We start from the raw sequence: 15,785 nt of genomic DNA, 5'->3' as shown, positions 1-15,785 counted from the left end.
TATTTCAGCTTTGGTGACACCTGCAGGATTTGCAGTATATGATCTAACACATTTTGAAGACTCCTGGCATTACTGCTTCATATACTTTAAATATTTTGAGGAGGAAAGGGGAGGGGGGGGATAAATAAAAAAAAAAATACATTTTAAAAAAAAGCACACTGGAATTTGACTTCAGTTTAATTCTTTGAGACAAACTGGACAATGAGCAAACCTTTCCTAACACAATCAGGGGTCCCTGACACCAAATTAAATCCTCCATTTAATCCTAGTAAAAATAAAAATACAGCTGGTATTAAAGCAATTAAAGCACACATCCTTTAAAATAAGAAATATGATTACAATACCAACATTTATTTTTATTATAAAAATCAGTAAGAGTAAGATATAATAAAGCCAGACACCCTACATAAGTTGAATTATAAGCAGGCCTTTGAGACATTAGCAGCAACATAATCCAAGGGGCTGGACACCCACCCACCCCACAGTGCAGCTACCAATCTGTGGCAACATTACAATGAAATGAAGCCTTTGTGGCAAATAAATACATTTCGCTCTCCAATGAACTAACTGAGATTACCTCTAGTTGGAGCGCAGTGTGTGCAGCCAGCCAGAACAGCTTTTCATTTTTTTCCCCTTCTTCCTTTTTAAAATATCAATTTTAAGAGTCTGCACAGGAAGTTTTTTTTTTACCCAACTTCCCTCAAGCATGTGATCCTCTACCATCGTTACAACACATCCTAGCAGTGTGAAGACATATAGAAAATTGAGAGGTAATGAGCTTTTACCTTCCCTCTACTAACATCTGCAGGCAGTTTTAGAGCACTATGTATCCATGAAGCTTGAGTGGACCAGCAGTCTAGGAATAAAACTGTGATCCTGAGAAACATATCTACATGGTGGTTTCTCTAACAAAAAGGCACACAAACATGGAGACACCTTGCAGGTAGTTCTGTCTTCAAGAACACCAGAGACATGGACAGATGGTCATCAGTGCAGAGGACAAACACATGATTTTATAATTAAAAATAAAATAAAAAATACAGATCCAGGCCATTAAAAAGGTATACTGCCATTAAGAAACATCTTTTCCCCAAATCTCTAAAACAACACTTAAGGGAAAAAAAAAAAAAAAAAAAAAAAGAACGCATATGAATTGAAACCTTTTTGGTTTAATGTGAAATAGCCTTGACGTTTTGATGTTGAGTAGCAGACTAATATCATAATCAGTTTATCATTTCAATCTGACTCACAGCGGTAACAGTGTTTATAAACGCTGGTCTACCAAATTAAAGGACGGTTGAACCTTCAAGTGTCCACCAAAACAATTAAAAATAAAATTTAGCATTAAAGATACAGTATGATGTCAAAAGATACCCTACTGGGATCTAAGCTATTAGTCGTCTAGGAGACAGTTATTTACATTCCAATTTTAAGAGATTTTACACCAAATTTGCAGTAATATTGCTTTAAATGTAAAAATTTTATATATACAAAAAACCAAACAAAAAAACAAAACAAGGGAAAACCTCTTGACTGGCAAAGTATTTTAAGACATCACATGCATCACATGCATGCTTACTTGCTTATTTTCTTTAAATGAAAGCTTTAAAAAAAAAAAAAAAAAAAACCCCTCTCAGGAGGAGCGTTTTGGGGGGAGAAAAAAAAAAACAACCCAAAAACAAAACCCACAACAATAAAAAGGCCCTATTTGGCTTCAAGTCAAGATGTCCTGGCTTTGGCTTTGAACGGGCTACTATTGGCCCAACAGTACCATTCAGATTTAAGGGTTTCTGGACTTTGGGTTGCTGTCTGCCTGGACAAAAGTAGAATCTGGTAGTTTTTTTTCTTTTTTTTTCCTTTTTATTCACTTCTCATTCCACTGGGCTCTTCCTCTGACCAGAGCGACCCGAATTTCGGCAGGTTAAACTACCTGAAACAAACCAGAAAGCAGTCATCAACATTTATTACAAACACAATTTTCTAACTCAACAGCAGCATTAACACCCCCCCAATATTAAGAAGGTGACAAAACTAAGCAGACTGCTTGATCCACACAAACTGAACATTGCTTTATTGACCAAGAAAAAACAAAAACGCATTCAGGCAACAATACCAGGTACAATAACTCAGAGAATGTGTTCTAAGACCACATGGAAAACAACAGATAAAATAAGGACCAGAATGCTACATTTGAGGAAAAAGATCAGAAAGTGTTTGCTCCAGAGTCCAGAAAAAGATGGATGAATCTGAGCCTGCTGCATAGAAATCATGTCGTCTCTCTTTATGAGCCCTAGACAATTGACCCAATGCAAAAATACACTGTCAACCAAGTCTAATTTCTCTGAAAATTGAAATTGCACTTTGTCTCCATAAATTACAGATAATTCTCGTTTAAAAAAAATAAAAAAAATAAAGTTGGCAAAATGTGTGCTTTAGGGATGGAAATACATGGTAAATGGCCTGCATTTGTATAGCGCTTTTCTAGTCCATAGGACCCCAAAGTGCTTTACACTACATTCAGTCATTCACCCATTCACACACTGGCAAGCTACATTGTAGCCACAGCTGCCCTGGGGCGCACTGACAGAGGCGAGGCTGCCGGACACTGGCGCCACCGGGCCCTCTGACCACCACCAGTAGGCAAACACGGGGTTAGTATCTTGCCCAAGGATATTTGGCATGCAGCCAGGAGGCAGCCTGGGATCGAACCACCGACCTTCTGATTAGTGGCTGACCTGCTCTGCCACCTGAGCTACAGCCATCCCACATGTTGGGAAAGCATCACTTTTAAATTGGGTGCTAATTGTACATCTAATCAAAGGCTCACTATAGTGTTACTATACATGACTATGCTGGCTAACAATCCACAATTAAGTACAAATGCAGTGTAACTAAACTTAATGAAGACGTAACATAATAAATAGCCGTATGCTTATCTGTAGTTGCTATGATTATTTTGGACTAGTTGGGCCCAAATAGTTTAAATTACTTTCAATTTACAAACAAAATAAATCAAATACATGTTAAAATTAGCTACATAGTGCTAATAGTATAGGTTTGAGACATCTGATTCCATGCATAAAAAGTATGGGAAATTAAATTACCTGCTTGTGGACTTAATATCACATTTTGCTGCTTTCTCTTCTTCTTATCTTCTTGTATAGGTATGCCCTAAAATAAAAGACAGCTCAAAAGATGTACACTTCTACAACTGTACAAAGCAGAATTAATTATAATTTAGGTTGCCTGAAAACATACAACATACCTGTTTCTCTGTTTCTCGCAAATTCCTAAAGTGGGGTGAAGAAGAATAATTCTCCATTTTCACATTACCTGCCAAATGACAAGTGAATATTGAAAGTAAGTGACTTTTTTCATACTTCAAAGAATGTAAAGTGACCTTGCAGGTACTTACCAGCAGGGCTTCTGTACAGCTGGCAGTCCTTCTTGATGTGGGCAGTTGATCCACATAGGTAGCAGCAACGAATATCCACTCCATCCCTTTTCCGCCAGTGTTCACTTTTGTGTCTGACCTGATCCTTCGATTCCTCTGCTGTATCCATTTTGTCTTGTGGGTACTCTGGCCTTCTCTCCGAGTCCCTTCTATGTTTAGACCTGGTCCAAAATCATTGACGATGTAACATCAACATTAAGGCAGGCACACAAGGTGCTAACAGACTTAAGTAAATATTATGACAAAATACTTGAGATTGCACCCACTTCTTACGCAGGGGGCAGTCTTTCATGAAGTGGCCAATCTTTCCACAGATGCGACAGCAGCGATCATTGGGAGCCACTTCTCCTTCAGTAAGTACTTCAGGATCAAAGAAATACTCCTGGGAAAGATGCAGGTAAAACACAGTTTTAGTGCTGATTGGATAATATCACCACAATAAAAAAAAAAAAAAAGTAATGTTCAGACAACAAATACAGACCATCTGACTGGGATACACAGGAGGAAAGTATCTGATGGGTGTGCCAAACACTCTTCTGCCATTGATAAAAGCCTTCATGATGAAATTTGTCACTGTTTTGATGACCAAAATAAAAACATGCACATTTTAAGTAGTGAAAAGTGCAAGAAAAATCATTGAGATGTTAGAAATGGGGAAAAAAAAATAAAAATAAAAATCTATATCCATCTTACTTTTCCTCGAGAGACCAGCACCCAAATTATGATTGAGATCAAATGGATCTGTGACAAAGAAAATGAACTTGAAAAATCTTCAAAAGCAGACATATACAATTACTTTGATTCAGCAAATAAAAATTACACATTTGATTGTGGATAAATTAGTTACAATACACTGCAGCAATAGTCTCACACAAGGCTACCTTCAATGACTATGTATTTGGATGTCCACTGCTTGTTGAAGGTGGTGAGGCGGGCATGCTGTCGGATACAGACAACATGCTCTCTGAAGTCAAAGTCCTCAGTGTAAAAGCGGAGTAGGCCGAGCCACAGCTCCCCCACAGTCTCGGTGTTCTTCCCATAGTGTGGCCAGTGACTGGGCTGAAGGTGGAAAAAGACGATATTGATGAGCTACTAAGACACAGTCTTACATTTATATTAACCATATTGTTTAGGCACAAATCAAATACAAAACACTTACTAGTGCTTTAAAATCATCAAAGAAGTACACATTCCAACCATCTACTAGTACTTCAGGCTTCTTCCCATCATGGATCTGCAAGAAACCAAGCAGTCAAGCTTGACACACGATATTGTGAAATACTTTAAATAACTACTACAAAGAGACTTGTTGACAAATTCATCCAAATGGAGGTATAAGTTTGTCGTTTAATTTAAGGGGATAAATGTATTTGAGACAACACTCACATTGACAAATCAACACATCTATGTGCAACTTGTAAAGAGAATACAATTGGCTCTTCTTTCAAACAGACATCTGTACCTCTTGCAGCACAGGGATAACTGGTGGGTCTCTCTGCTGAAGGAAGAACAGCACCATGAGGGTGTAGGCATATGACGAGAGGCTACCACGTGAAGCATCTCCAATGTCACACATCTGTAATGGAAGTGGAAACAACATTTTAACATTGAACAATACAATAGCAAGAACACTTAAAGATGTCTTAGTCACAAGTCTGTAAAGCATGTTCACCTTGGCAAAAACCTTCATGACGTAACAGAGGATCTTCACTCTTCTGTCAATTGCAGCATACGTAGCTAGTAGGTGAGTGTTGTGCAAGGCCTGAGAAAAAAAACAAACAGAAACTGCAAATTTCAAAAGGTGCACATTTTCTTATTTTCAAATACATACAAAGACAAAAAGAGCCCCACCAGTGTGTTGTAGAGGCTTATATCTCCCTCCAAGCCAGTGCGAACATGGTAGAACTTCACAATGGGTACTTTTGCTGTAGTGATGGGAAGGATGTTCCTCAGACCTGATGTGGATACATAATGACATTACAGGCACTTATGGGGAAGATTAAGAACTTTATTCAATCATAATTTATTTCAGCTTAATGCATTTCTCATTAATGTAAATGGGTAGGTAACATTTTGTTTAAGGTGAATTATTTTAAAGATTATATTAGAACTTTAGAATCTCTTAAAACCAGAACAGTTTGTCATTTGATCAAAACTGACAGTTGCTGGTTGCAGACAAAATAAAGTGCATGAATGTCAGTTTCGTACCACAGCTACTATGTCTTACCTGGGTGTTTCTTTAGCGATCTTGCCAAGCTTTCAATGATGTTGATGCAGTTAATATCCTATGATGGAATGAAGGCAAAAATGATTTAATATAAGCTCCTGCTAGATAATAAGTAATTCAACCATAACAATGAAAAGGAACAAGGGCAACTTGCCTCCAAGTAAAATAATATTACCAATGTATTCTTCAAGCATATTGGCAGATCAAATACGCATCAACTTCAAGTCGTCATTAGAAGCTTGATAAATCAAGTTGGTGTAAGGTAAAGATCAACTGCAGCTGGTTCCCTGATGAACAGAACCAAAACTACATGGTAAAGAATTATTGATAACTCACATCTATGGTTTCTTGTCCTTCCAACACCATGCAGATGTCCAGGTCACTCTGTCTAAATCCAAAGCCATTTTTGGATGAGCCAAACAGTTGTAACTGAGCACCTGTGATTTAAAATAAATAATCAACACATGATTTGTTAACCAAATCATTCAGATGCATCATCACGCCAATTCAATTAAAAAAAAAAAAAAAGTTAAAAGATCAACTTCACCAGGAAACTGTCTTCTCACAAAAATCTCAAGGTCTTGAAGGATGTGCTCTCTTACACCCACTTCCAGTTCATCTGGGGCGAAATCACCTTAAAAATGAATGATATTTAGTGACCAAGTAATTTACTGGACACAAGCACTGTTCCACCAAAAGTGGTCTTAAATAACTGGCTTTACAACAGGACTCAGGAAATAACGTTATATGAACATGCCAATTAGACATATTATGATAACTAACTACAATTAACAATCAAGTTGTTGAGTAATATCAAAACAACAACTTGAAACAACTTTAAAAAAAACAAACAAACTCAAAACTGTTTTTGGCTCATTTTTGCCTGTTTTATATTGTCCGTTTTACCTTTTTATCATTTGTTATCTTATGTGCAGCACTTTGACTGTCTAGAAAGGTGCTATATAAATAAAATTATTTATTTATACAAAATTTTGTGAAACAGTCACATAAGCTGAGGTCCAGTGGATGGTATACTACACTTTTCATGCACCTGCATTAAGCTCTTTTTAGAGTTGTGTACATTTTAACACTTTAAAGTTTAACATATTCTCATCCCACATGTTAAACCATAAACTCACACAAATTTTACCAGATAAGCCTAAAACCACGGATACAGCTGTGTTTTCTTCCAAAGCACTTTTTAAATCTTACATAAAATTTTGCTTAAGTGCTAATGATTAGAACTCAAAAAAACATGAACAGGTGGACTTCATTAAGTTGAAATGAGGAACTTGCAATAATTAAGAGTTTGTTGAGTCCAACAGTATGAAAATGTTTGCATGAGCCTCATTTTTAAAACTTGTTCATACCATCGACAAAAACAATTTATTTCTCAACCATTTGAAATACATTTGTATATTTTTGTCATTGTATGTATTACTAAAATTTGCAAGAGTAGAAATATGACATCACAATGCAGGTAAGGGTTACATGTCCCATAATACTCACTGTAACACTGCTCACAGACTTTGTTGAGGACACTGAGAAACTCTGGTGTTACTGGGGGCAAGGGGTCAAGCTGCACTTTCTTGAAATCTTCTGGACAATCTTTCTTCAAATGTCCATCACGTTTGCACAAGCTGCACACGACCATGTGGGACTATGTGATATTGAAAGGAGTTACACATATAGTTTTCCTCACTTACAACCTAAATCTTTACCATACAACTTTAAAATTTTATGTGTTCTTTGTTTAATCAAATTACACAATTGCAAATGCTGCCAGTAACTGATGACAAGTGAAGGCAAACTTACCTTTCCTCTGGTGAAAGCTTGCTTGGTGAACTCATAAGATGGTCTGCTTTGTTTTTCATTTTTATTTTCTGGTGTTTCATCTTTAATTTGAGAAACACTGACAGGTGCCAAATCCACTTCCTCCTCCTCTTCCTCATCCATTGAACCAGGTGTGTCCAAATCTGGACCCTCCTCATCGGACAAAAGCTCCTCCCCTGAGATCTCGTCCACTAGGAAAATCTCTTCATCCTCTATGGTGAAGCTGTCCAGGTGGTCTCTGTTATGCATGTCGACATCAATATTTATGTCATCATCCTGCTCGTCTTCATCATCCTCATCCTCCGAAAGGCTGCTTTTGCCCAAGTCCAATTTTTCTTTTTCCCGCTCTTCATCTGAGTCACTGAATTCTTCAATTTCCTCCTCTTCCTCAATAATGCAATCAGAGTCCTCAGGGCCATTTTCTACAGATTTAGATTGGCTCGTATATTTTGAATGAATGCTGAGATTACTGAAATCTGACAAGCACACACTCTCGTCATTCAAAGCCTTAGCATTGGCCCCTTGAACATATCCTCCCTTCAGTCCTCTTTTGTGATTAGCAGCTGGTGTATTGAGTGACTGTGCAAAGTACTTGTATGTGGTTTTGAGGCAGTGGAGGATGTACTCGTACATTTGCTGGCTGTTCACTGTGCGGGCCACATTTCTCTTCACGGCAAACGGGTCTGAAACAGAACCATTTGTAAACATTAGAACACATAAAAGAAGTCTCTTCATCACAGTGGTTCATAAACGCACCTTAGCCACTGCAACTGGACACAAACAACCAGGTTTGGGGAGGGGGAGGTTAAATTGAATTAATAACTTCGAAAAGGGTGGGATAAGGGGTATACAATAGTTTGTTGATTATTTTGCACTGAGCTTTAAGCAAAATTACACTTTAAAATAAAGTATTACAAGTAAAACTACAATTAATAGTTAATGACTGATAAAAAAAACAAAACTGTGGGTTGTTAACTTTTCCAACGTCTGAAACGGGGTATGCAAGAAAAAGTATGAGAACCACTGCTTTAATCCATGAATCAAACAGAAATAAAAATCTAGGTTTGGACAGAATCAACAGAGAAATAAGCAACATTAAAACAGATTCTGTGTGACCACTTCTCCTTACAGAAGTATCAAGACATGAAAATGATTCAAACATAACAAAGCTTCTGACCCTCTACAGCGATCCGCTTTTTAGGCCAGTCTTTCATCTCTCTGGAGAGGACAGCACCAGTCCGCACACTGATTATATTGTCAGCCATGATGAACTCCAGGGAATAGAAGCGAAGCATTTCGACCCAGAGAAGTCCAACTTCCACTGGTGGATGAGGACTTTGAAACACCAGCGGAACCTGCAAGACAGCCTGATATTACTAAGAGTCTGAAAAATTATCACTCAAGTTTTCAATTTATTTAACAGCCTTTTAAAAAAAAAAAAAAAGAAAAAAAACACAAAACACAAAACAAAACAAAACCTGTCTCCAAATACAAGTCAAAATTATATTTTCTGTTCTTTGGAAGTCTTTCAGTTTATTTATGTGTGTCCATCTTCATGATTACCTTCCCCTTTATGGAGTTGCCTTCTGCTGGTTGAGATGACTCCTTGGAGGAAGGGGTGTAGGCCCAGTGTAAATACCCATCCTCTGTATGAGTAAGGTTGAAGTCTGACAGCCGGCTGAGAGAAAACACTTTGATCTAAAGATGGGCAGATGTTTGCATCAGTTTATTCCAAAATAATCCTAAAAAGAGTCAATAATGAAAAGCAAAACTAATATGGTTTTTTTTTTTTGTTTTTTTTAAGGATGGAAATGAAAATAAAGACTTACATCTTGGTTGAAATAGGTAGGCAAGAGAGGTTCTTTGCGCTTCTGTAAGTAGAAGATAACCAAAAGGGCAAAGACATATGGTGGTAGACTCCCCTCTTCTGCGCGATCAATTTCACAGATCTTAACAGAAAGCCAAAAATGATGTTAAGAACAAATGCAACTTTGAAAAAAAGAAATGAGTGAATAGTTTTGATGCCTTTGCTAATGTGAGGAACAAGTCTTTGTCTACTAGAAACATACCCGGGCCCAGCGTCTGAAGCCCAAAACCAGTGGCATGAGGAGAGGCTCCTGAGTCGCCAGGGCAGAAAGATATGTGGTGGTTTGGAACGCGTTTTCATTCCCTGCACTAACTTTGCAGATTAGACCACTGTTGAGGAGGAAGGGGGAACAAAAAAATAAGTTAATTTTAATTTGGAGTTTTATGCTCTTGTGGTATGAGCACTGTTAATATTCTCTTGTCACATGCAAGAAAAACCCATGTAACTGCAAATGATACAGACCTACTTCTCTCTTTACAGATGACCACAGGCACCCTGGCATGAAAGTCCGCCTCCATCTCAACAAACAGAGCTGAGAATAGCACAACACAAACAATTTAAACTTTCCATGACACTCAAGCACATGACTGAGTTTACCATGTCTGAAAGATTTCTTCAAGACTCTTGAGTCTAAAATGAAAACAAAACTCACAGCTCACAGAGAGGCACTCCTTAACCAACATCAAGACATCTGGCTGATGCATCTGTGAATACATTCCATTTCAAAGCCTTTATACAGCATAAATATAATATTAAAAAGAACATAATTATGGTGCATGCTACAAGCACAGCATACGCAACACAACTTGTGAAATCTAAAATCAAGTGAAATTATATTTTTCCCGCCACCCACACCACCACATCTTACCTTTGCCATATACTAATATTTTTGCTGTCATCTCTTGTATTTGTTCCCTTAAATAATGTCACCCTAAACCCACGTAACTTGTAACATATACATGCAGATGAAAGACTTCTTCCCCTAGCTATTATTCTCCTGACAGGCCTCCAGTTTTAATTTTTAACATTAATATCATTATAAAATTAACATAAAATACAATAAAATTGTATCACACATCATGAACTCACACTGTGTTACTCACGTGAGTTGGATACTGAATGTCAATGTTGACATCAGAATCCTTGAATCCAAATTTAGTGCAAGATGATCCATAAAGCCTGAGTCGGACCTCTATAGATGAGAGAAAGCAGGTAAATATTGCTACGATTTTAATAACACTGAAAGAGCACAGTTGTTGTATATTGTGAACTTTCCTCTTTATGTGTCTTACCAGGCAGAACAGACAGGAGGAGATCTTGCATGGTGGAGACAACACACCGTCTCTTCTCAACGTCCAGGTCGTTCAGACCATGTTCCTGGACAACAGCATCTAGTACTGCACTTATAGCACTGATCTGCTCTGGACTAGGAGGCAGGATCTCAGTCAGCATCAGCTGCTCTTGTCGCTCCTATAAGTCAACATGCAAATACAGGAAAGGGGTCTTGATCACAGCCTTTAATACATAAAAACTACTACTCCACAATAGCAACACAGTAATACAATCTATATACGGTAAATGTAAAATAACCTTGGCCCTTCTCTTGTGCCGTTTGTCCCGAATATGCTTGTAAGCTTCAGACACAGACTCTAGGAGAACATCACACAGGGCACAGTTGTAAAGAGCAGCAGGGTTGCTGTGGGACCTCTAAAACAATTGTACAACACACACACAAAAAAATAAATAATAAATTACACCGTTAGAAATATCTGTAAATCACCTACACCAACCAACTCCAACATTACATCACCTCTTACGGCTTTTAGGGTCTGTACCTTCTTTAGGCTGTAGATCTCGTCCCTGTTAAGCCGCCTCTCTGCTTGCCGTAGGTTGCGCAGCTCTTTGTTTGAGAGTGTGGACTCTTCAATCACAAAGCCCCTGTTCTCTTCAGCAAAAGCTTTCTTCTTGTTTCTGTTACGCCGTCTTTTACCTTTGAAAATGAGAAATGCAGGGGGAAGTATGAATTTCTAGTTTGTTTTCAACATAGACTTTGTGATAAAGCTGAAAGTGTTTCATTCCTTCTGCAGAGACTGACTTCCAGACATTTACCTGATTTTTGAAAACCATCATCCGTGGCTTCTCTCCTTCCCTGTTCCCTGTCCTCCTTTGGACTTTCTCCTTGCATACCCCTCCTCCAGCTCTGCTGTGGGCGCTCTCTCCAGTTATCTTCCTGAGGACCTGAGAACCACCGGACATCATCTCTCTGTGAGGGGCTGTGGCCTCCTCTTAATCCACCAGGAGAGTGGCTTAGGGGCCCCAGTCCTCCCTTCTTAGGGCTGGCCCTGTAAGGCCCACCTTGATTTTTCTTGGCCTGCTGGCCTCCATCTGATCTGAAGTTCTGTCCTCGCACCTGGTCCTGCATCCACCAGCTTTCTCCCTTCTCTGCCGCTGCTGCTGCTGCCGCCCCCCTCTCCCTGCCGCCTTGCTTAGCCCGGTAAGGCCTGCCAGAGTTTTCCATGATACACTGCTGTGATAAAACTGCAAGATAAAATGTCCAGTTAATGTGGTAATAGTCCTTATGTAATCAAAACAGCACTAACACAAACTGTGTTACAAGAGACCTGCCAAACGTCTGCGTTTGGCAGAAGTCCCTTGTTTGAAGAAGCAGTGTCCCATTTCAGTTCATTTTATTTTGGCATGTAGAAAAACGTATATTGGTTGTAACTGCTCACAATTTTCACAACTTGCCATGTAATCCATACCAGACTGTTGCACAATTTATATAGGCGATGCCGCATTTGTATTTTTCAGCTGATAAAAACGGTAATATTAACCTCTCTAAAACACTGGCTGACTTCTGCAAACTCGGGTTAACAGTTAACCCTTTTTCAATGGACATGAACGCTGACATTCCTAAAATAAAAATTAAAAAACAAAAGCTTGTTTTAAATGTCAACATTTTTACGTCACTATTTTTAGTATAACACAGCCGCTTAGTTAGCTGAAATAGTTTGCGCACACACGTAAAGCCTAACCCAAACTACAGGATTGTGAGATTATGACATGGTGAAGACGTTAGCTAGCTTACCTAGCTTCAGCAGCGTTATTATTTGACTCTACTGTTACTTCTTCTACTTCCTCGAGCTGGTGGTTTATAACTTTGCCACCTCAGTGCCTTACAACTCGTCAACAAATAAGTGCTAGTAACCGCACTTGTTAGCTCCTGCTGCAACACAGTTACAGCAATGCTAACGCTAGCTACACATACTTAGCTTGCTAGCACAGGCACTTAAGGGTAACAGCTAGCAGCGGCTTTCGTCCGTTTCTTGCAATTTTTTGTCGAGCTGCCCAGCCTACAGCTGAGATAAAGGCAGCCATTAATTACACGCTAGCTTGTACTATACACGTGTATTATTAAATAAATCAAAATACCTCCCGCTAGTGCACAGAGGACATAGTTGAAGCCTTGTTCAGTTCTGACTTGGCACGCTCTCTTGTCTTGCACTAGAGTTTGAAAGGTGACATAGGAGCCGTTTATTTTCTAGTCGTCAGCGGCCGTGTTCCGCCCACCGCAAAAAAGAAAAAGAAACTGATATATTGCACAGAAATTAAATTTTTAATACTTATAAAAACATCGTGAATATTAAGAACTTTATACACTGCTCACATTTTTGTAGTATACTTGAAATTATAATGTTGTTATTGTTGTTAATAATTTTCTGATGTTAGCATGATTATAGGAAGAACAAGAAGAAGAAAAATACATGTATCAAATCTAAACTATTTCATATACATTTCACATGTGAACATTTCATATGTAGGCTTTCTATAAAATAATAAGCCCAAGTAATTTGATGTTTTTTCTGCAAAAAGTTAAAGGGCAAGGCATCTATTGTCTTTTAATCTCTCTCTCTCGTGACTTAAGAGTATAACATAGATGGTGCCAGTGATTGTTTAGCTTTGGTTGCCCGGGGTCACAGGAGAGCCGTGAGCTGCCTGAGCGGGGAAGACCCCGCGAAAACTGACGTCATCAGAGAGAACTCCCCACTAAATCCAGAAACCAGCATCCAGGAGACTGCTGCTGTGGACTCACTGCTCTCAGTAGCCTAAATACGCAGTCGCTGGCCTAACAGCGTGTGTGCAAACCGGCTCTAGTCAGACACTGGAGATGGTGTCTTTTGAGAACTGTGAAGGTGGTTTCGACAGTGTTTTCAAAAGGAGCCGAATGAACGTCGCCTCTCCTTCTCCAGAAACTCTCACGCTGGCTCAACAGCGCCAAACTGCTCGGAATAGAAAACAGAAACTCGTGTCCAAATTAAGAGACTCTGGTTTTGAAGAAGATTTGGCATGCTCCCCGATTTCATCCCCAGCTAAGAATGAGATTTCCCTGCTCATGTCACAAAAACCTGTTGCAGGGCAACTCTGCAGCTGGTACCTTCAGTACGGAGACATCGGGTTTATGATCCAAAGGGAGAAAGAGGCGCAGTTTCATCCCTGCAAAAGCCTGGCACGCCAACCGCAAGTAAGACACTTACAGCTTGTAACTAAATGAACCGTGTTAGACGTATATTTATACGTTTTTGACTACTTAAAAATTTTTAAATATATTTGTTGTCATATAAATTGAACTGGTAATTCACTCCTTTTGTTTAAAGGCAGATAGTTAAATGTTCCAGTGAGAGTGACTTCCAGATATTAATTAGTTCTATTGTTCAACTAAAGAAACACCTGAGATGCAGAATACATGACGATTTTAGGACCATTTACTGATAATATGTAGGGTACTGTACTGTGAAATGCCAGAAAATATATACCTTGTTGTACATTAAGAGCACATCACATTTAAGAACCAAGGTCACTAAAAGTTTTTATTTTGATGAGTGTGTGTTTTACATACAGTTGACCGCAGAGGCCCGCTGTAAGCTGGTCAGCTGGCTCATCCCTGTGCACAAACATTTCCGTCTGTCTTTCGAGTGTTGCTGCTTGGCTGTGAACATCATGGACAGGTTCCTGGCCTCCACACCTGTTGCTGCTGACTGCTTCCAGCTCATTGGTGTCACCGCACTTCTCCTAGCCAGTAAACAGGTTTGTGTGGTATGCTCGTGGAGCAGACGGTTTGTGTTTTTGGATATCATTCTACTATCCTTTTCTTTGTCCTCTGCAGGTGGAGGTCTGCTCACCACGAATCAGCCATCTCTTGTCATTGTGCTGTGATGTGTTCACCAAAGAGCAGCTCTGCAACCTGGAGTGTCTCATCCTGCTTCGTCTTAACTTCCGCCTCTCTGCACCCACCCTGGCCTTTTTTCTAGACTATTACACCAACTGCATCGAGGCTTCACAGCTAGTGACTAGGAACAAAGGTGATGACAGGATTTCAAGGATGAATCCTGACCCAAAAATGCCCAGGCAGTGCAGCAACCTTGCACAAAATGTTTGTGAGCTGACTCTTGCAGACTATGCTTTCAACAAATACCCTCCATCACTGACTGCCAGCTGTGCACTGAGAGTAGCTAGTGAGTTACTGAAAAGTAAACAAGGTCTTCCTGAGCATGAAACCATCCATTCACACGAAGTTCAGTGGGACAGTTTTGTGGATGAACTATGCACACAGTCAGTTTCTTTTCAGCCAACAGGCAATTCTAAGCATTATGAGGGAGACTCACTAGCAGTGAAAGATGACAGCTACAAACAGAGTCTAGTGCAGGAATGCAAAGACAACCTGAAGCTGCTGGTGTCATTAAACCTGGAGACATTGGATGTGATGTCTACTATGTGACTACATGAGTGTGACTATTTTGATAACAGCAATTTAAATTCCCCTTTAATTGTGGGTTATAGTGTTATATCTTAAACAAAGAAGTGAGGATAAGATATCTATTTGGGGGGTTTTGGTGCTCAGAATTCTTGTGTTTATGCAGACCTACTTTTACTTATACATACCTCATAGACAGTCAACCGTTTACAGCTACAGGATGCTTATGATTTAGCATTGCTTTTTATTTATTTAAGATAATTTACTATATAATTATGAAGTATATTGAAATATAATTTTTATTTTTCATTATTTTTAACAAAAAGTCAGAATCCTCTGTATGCCAGTTTATTTGTTGTGGGTTTATGAGTTTTGTTAGTTTTGGAACATCTTTAATGAAGAAAAATGTGTTGTAATGAATTGATTGCTACAGTTAATTAAAATCATCTTCAAACGCATTTGTCCCGGTTTCTAAACTTATTGTGATTCATTGCAACTTATGTTTACTGTTGAAATAAATCAGCTATAAGCAAGATGTGCCACACGAAGTGTGAGCTACCACAAAGAATGCAGCTAAAATAATTTTGACTATCATATGAAACAGAATAAAATTAATTAAAATGACAACTTAAAGAATACATGTGAGTCAAAA

At 38.8% G+C, this 15,785-nt stretch overlaps 2 protein-coding genes across 4 annotated transcripts; one reads left to right on the top strand and one right to left on the bottom strand.

Annotated features, from left to right (window-relative positions):
- Positions 1 to 159: 159 nt before the first annotated feature.
- On the bottom strand, positions 160 to 12,947 carry tut7 (terminal uridylyl transferase 7). Of its 3 annotated transcripts, none has more exons than XM_026188002.2 (29): positions 12,814 to 12,947; positions 11,491 to 11,919; positions 11,217 to 11,371; positions 10,972 to 11,088; positions 10,674 to 10,851; positions 10,485 to 10,573; positions 10,034 to 10,085; positions 9,844 to 9,913; positions 9,584 to 9,710; positions 9,344 to 9,463; positions 9,078 to 9,212; positions 8,692 to 8,869; positions 7,497 to 8,197; positions 7,191 to 7,341; positions 6,229 to 6,315; positions 6,018 to 6,118; positions 5,682 to 5,739; positions 5,306 to 5,409; positions 5,127 to 5,216; positions 4,917 to 5,030; positions 4,614 to 4,688; positions 4,336 to 4,513; positions 4,148 to 4,195; positions 3,936 to 4,027; positions 3,721 to 3,836; positions 3,416 to 3,615; positions 3,266 to 3,333; positions 3,105 to 3,171; positions 160 to 1,930 (listed from the first exon to the last, which is right to left on the bottom strand). In XM_026188002.2, the coding sequence occupies exons 2-29, from the start codon at positions 11,897 to 11,899 to the stop codon at positions 1,872 to 1,874; spliced, it is 3,939 nt and encodes a 1,312-aa protein (XP_026043787.1). In that variant the 5' UTR covers positions 11,900 to 11,919; positions 12,814 to 12,947; the 3' UTR covers positions 160 to 1,871. The 3 variants fall into 3 exon arrangements, with proteins under 3 accessions (XP_026043787.1, XP_026043785.1, XP_026043786.1); XM_026188000.2 differs by having other exon boundaries at positions 1,838 to 2,290; XM_026188001.2 differs by lacking the exon at positions 12,814 to 12,947 and adding an exon at positions 12,470 to 12,694 and having other exon boundaries at positions 1,838 to 2,290.
- Positions 11,736 to 15,591, top strand: ccno (cyclin O). Its single transcript, XM_026188020.2, has 4 exons — positions 11,736 to 11,875; positions 13,797 to 13,903; positions 14,281 to 14,466; positions 14,546 to 15,591. The coding sequence occupies exons 2-4, from the start codon at positions 13,841 to 13,843 to the stop codon at positions 15,155 to 15,157; spliced, it is 861 nt and encodes a 286-aa protein (XP_026043805.2). The 5' UTR covers positions 11,736 to 11,875; positions 13,797 to 13,840; the 3' UTR covers positions 15,158 to 15,591.
- The last annotated feature ends 194 nt before the right edge of the window (positions 15,592 to 15,785 follow it).

Source organism: Astatotilapia calliptera, chromosome 12 (assembly GCF_964374335.1).
Source record: "Astatotilapia calliptera chromosome 12, fAstCal68.1, whole genome shotgun sequence".
In the NCBI taxonomy this organism is placed as follows: Eukaryota; Metazoa; Chordata; class Actinopteri; order Cichliformes; family Cichlidae; genus Astatotilapia; species Astatotilapia calliptera.
This window is presented reverse-complemented; position numbering and strand designations above follow the sequence as displayed.

Bases quoted from the DNA above. Each gene is read 5' to 3' on its own strand.
- ccno (XM_026188020.2), top strand. From the start codon at position 13,841: ATGATCCAAAGGGAGAAAGAGGCGCAGTTTCATCCCTGCAAAAGCCTG. The intron at 13,904-14,280 runs GTAAGACACTTA...TTTTACATACAG, and splicing joins GCCTGGCACGCCAACCGCAA to TTGACCGCAGAGGCCCGCTG. The intron at 14,467-14,545 runs GTTTGTGTGGTA...TGTCCTCTGCAG, and splicing joins TTCTCCTAGCCAGTAAACAG to GTGGAGGTCTGCTCACCACG.
- tut7 (XM_026188000.2), bottom strand. From the start codon at position 11,899: ATGGAAAACTCTGGCAGGCCTTACCGGGCTAAGCAAGGCGGCAGGGAG. The intron at 10,574-10,673 runs GTAAGACACATA...TCTCATCTATAG, and splicing joins CCTCCTGTCTGTTCTGCCTG to AGGTCCGACTCAGGCTTTAT. The intron at 6,316-7,190 runs GTGAGTATTATG...TTCATTTTTAAG, and splicing joins AGTCTGTGAGCAGTGTTACA to GTGATTTCGCCCCAGATGAA.